Source organism: Papio anubis, unplaced genomic scaffold (assembly GCF_008728515.1).
Source record: "Papio anubis isolate 15944 unplaced genomic scaffold, Panubis1.0 scaffold498, whole genome shotgun sequence".
Lineage (NCBI taxonomy): Eukaryota > Metazoa > Chordata > Mammalia > Primates > Cercopithecidae > Papio > Papio anubis.
In genome coordinates, this window is record NW_022165179.1 from 1 (window position 1) to 2,706 (window position 2,706).

At 51.0% G+C, this 2,706-nt stretch overlaps 1 protein-coding gene across 2 annotated transcripts in view; it reads right to left on the reverse strand.

Annotated features, from left to right (window-relative positions):
* Positions 1-956: 956 nt before the first annotated feature.
* The window catches only part of FUT2 (fucosyltransferase 2), an 8,982-nt gene continuing 7,232 nt past the window's right edge, over positions 957-2,706 (reverse strand). For both annotated transcript variants that reach the window (XM_017952576.3, XM_021931278.2), the window contains exon 2: positions 957-2,205. In XM_017952576.3, the coding sequence (XP_017808065.3) occupies positions 1,172-2,203 (1,032 nt within the window). In that variant the 5' untranslated portion in view covers positions 2,204-2,205 and the 3' untranslated portion in view covers positions 957-1,171. The remainder of the gene's footprint in view (positions 2,206-2,706) is intronic.

Consider the following 2,706-nt stretch of genomic DNA (forward strand, 5'->3'; position numbering starts at 1 on the left):
TTTTGAGATGGAGTCTCACTCTGTTGCCCAGGCTGGAGTGCAATGGTGTAATCTTGGCTCACTGTAACCTCCGCCTCCCAGGTTCAAATGATTCTCCTGCTTAAGCCTTCCAAGTAGCTGGGACTACAGGTGTGCACCACCACCCGTGGCTAATGTTTTGTATGTTAAGTAGAGACAGGGTTTCACTATGTTGCCCAGGCTAGTCTTGAACTCCTGACCTCAGGTGATCCACCCACCTTACCCTCCCAAAGTGCTGAGATTACAGCCACCATCACTGGCCTAAGATATACTTTGGAGTTCATGTGATACTCATGTAATAAACTCTCAGAGAACCTTTTCTCCCATCCCCAAAGTCATAATTGTGTTTATTTATTTAAGAGTCGGGGTCTCACTAGGTTGTCCAGGCTGCAGTGCAGTGGCTATTCGCAAGTCCAATCATGGTGCACTATTGTTCCGAACCCCTGGCATCAAGCAGTCCTCCCACCTCAGCCTCCCTGGTAGCTGGAAATACTCTACTCTATGACTGTGTTCACACTGGTGATTAAATACAAATTATTCCTTTGATGACTGTGTAATGATGAGCTGCCAAATTAACTGACCCTGGAGCTGGGCCACTTCCGATCTTGTGTGATACGTATGATCATGGTCTTTGAACCCGTTCATTTCTTTTTCTTTTCTCTTTTCCTTCCTTTCCTTTCTCCTTTCCTTTCTTTTTTCTTTCTCTCTTTTTTTTTTTTTTTGATGGAATCTTGCTCTGTCACCCAGGCTGGAGTGCAGTGGTGCCATCTCGGCTCACTGCAACCTCCACCTCCTGAGTTCAGGTGATTCTCTTGCCTCAGCCTCCCGAGTAGCTGGGATTACAGGTGTGCACCACCACGCCTGGCTAATTTTTATATTTTTAGTTGAGACAGTGTTTCACCAGGTTGGCCAGGTTGGTCTTGAACTCCTGACCTCAAGTGATCCACCCACCTCAGCCTCCCAAAGTGCTGGGATTACAGGTGTGAGCTACCACGCCAGGCCACTGTTCATTGAGATTTCTGTTACTTGCAGCCCAAAGCATCTTCACAGAAGAGAGAAGGGTCCTCCTCATGGAACCATGTGCTTCTCATGCCCTGGCACTCACCTTGAGGGAGCCAGAGAAGGAGAAAGGGTATCAAAGGACTGGCCAGCATTAGTGCTTGAGTAAGGGGGACAGGTCTGCAGCGATCCCCGTCCACTCTGGCAGGAAGGCTGCCTCTGGTTTAAAGATTTTGAGGAAAGGGGAGTTGGGGAGGGTGTAATTGGCCAGGTAGATGGTATCTCCGCCCGCGAGGTAGGCGGCCCAGATCCCGAACGTCCCGATAGTCATGATGGTGTGGTTACACTGTGTGAGTAGTGCAAAATCTTTGGCAGGTGAGCCCTCAATGCCATCGCCAGCAAACACCACATCACCGTGGGAGGTGTCAATGTTCTCCCGACACCAGGCCATGCCATTACTGGTGACCACAAAGATGGGGGAGCTGTAGCGAGCTCGGAACATGTCCAGGGCCTGCTGTAGGTATCGCCGGTCGGCCACCACCCCCTTCCACACTCTTGGCATGACATGGACATAGTCCCCTCGGCGAACATGGACCCCTACAAAGGTGCCCGGCCGGCTCCCGTTCACCTGCAGGCCCCGCAGGAACTTCTGGGCCTCCTCGCGCACGTGGTCGTGCAGGGTGAACTCCTGGAGGATCTCGTGGCGGAGGTGGTGGTAGAAGGTCCAGGAGCAGGGGTAGCCCGTGAGGCGGACATACTCCCCTGGGATGTGGCGGTACTTCTCCTCCATCCAGTCGTTCAGGTGGTAGTTCTGCCAGGGGATCCTGCTGGCCGTGGTGCTGTGCAACACCGGCAGGGTGATTTTGAAGATGGGGGCCAGGGTGCTGTGCATCTGGGCGGGGATGAAGGCGGGCCGCCCGTTCATCTTGGCCAGGGCGTACAGCGTGGCGTACTCACCCATCTGGTTCCCCAGGCGGCCTATAGCATTGATCGTCCATATCCCCCTGAGCTGGCTGGGTTGCAGTGCCTTTGATGTTGAGGCCGGCCCTGGTATCTGCACCGATAACTCCCACATGGCTTGAAACTTCGCTAGCCGCTGCTGAATGTGAAATATAGTGGAAACCGTAAAGACAAAGAGGATGAAGTGGGCCATGGAAAAGGAGAAAGGCATCTGAGTGACCAGCATGGCTGTCAGGGGAGGAAAACAGGACACGTTAGCTGAGAGATGGAGGCCCGGGGCGCGGGTGAATGTGGCCATGCGGTCGTGCGCAGGCAATGCATGGGTGCATGTGAGCGTGCTTTTATTTCGGGTGGGTAAATACTTGGCACATACTTGCCTATGTGCATAGGCATGTATCTTGAGTGTGTTTATACAGATGTGTCTACGTTGTGTTCACTGGTGGGTGTGTATACACAGATGGATGTGTACACATTGTGTGTAATGTGGATCTGGGGATCTATACATTGTATACATATACGGGTGTGTGCAAAATTGTGTGTGTACATATACAGCTGTGTACAAATGGACATGTGTACATGGTAGTGTATGGGTATAGATACATTGTGTACATATAAGGGTATATGTGTAAGTATGTGTATATATGTCATCTAAGTGGCTGTGAACACAGCATGTGTATATATGTGAATGTGTATATATAGGAGTATGTATATATACTTTGTGTATCTATA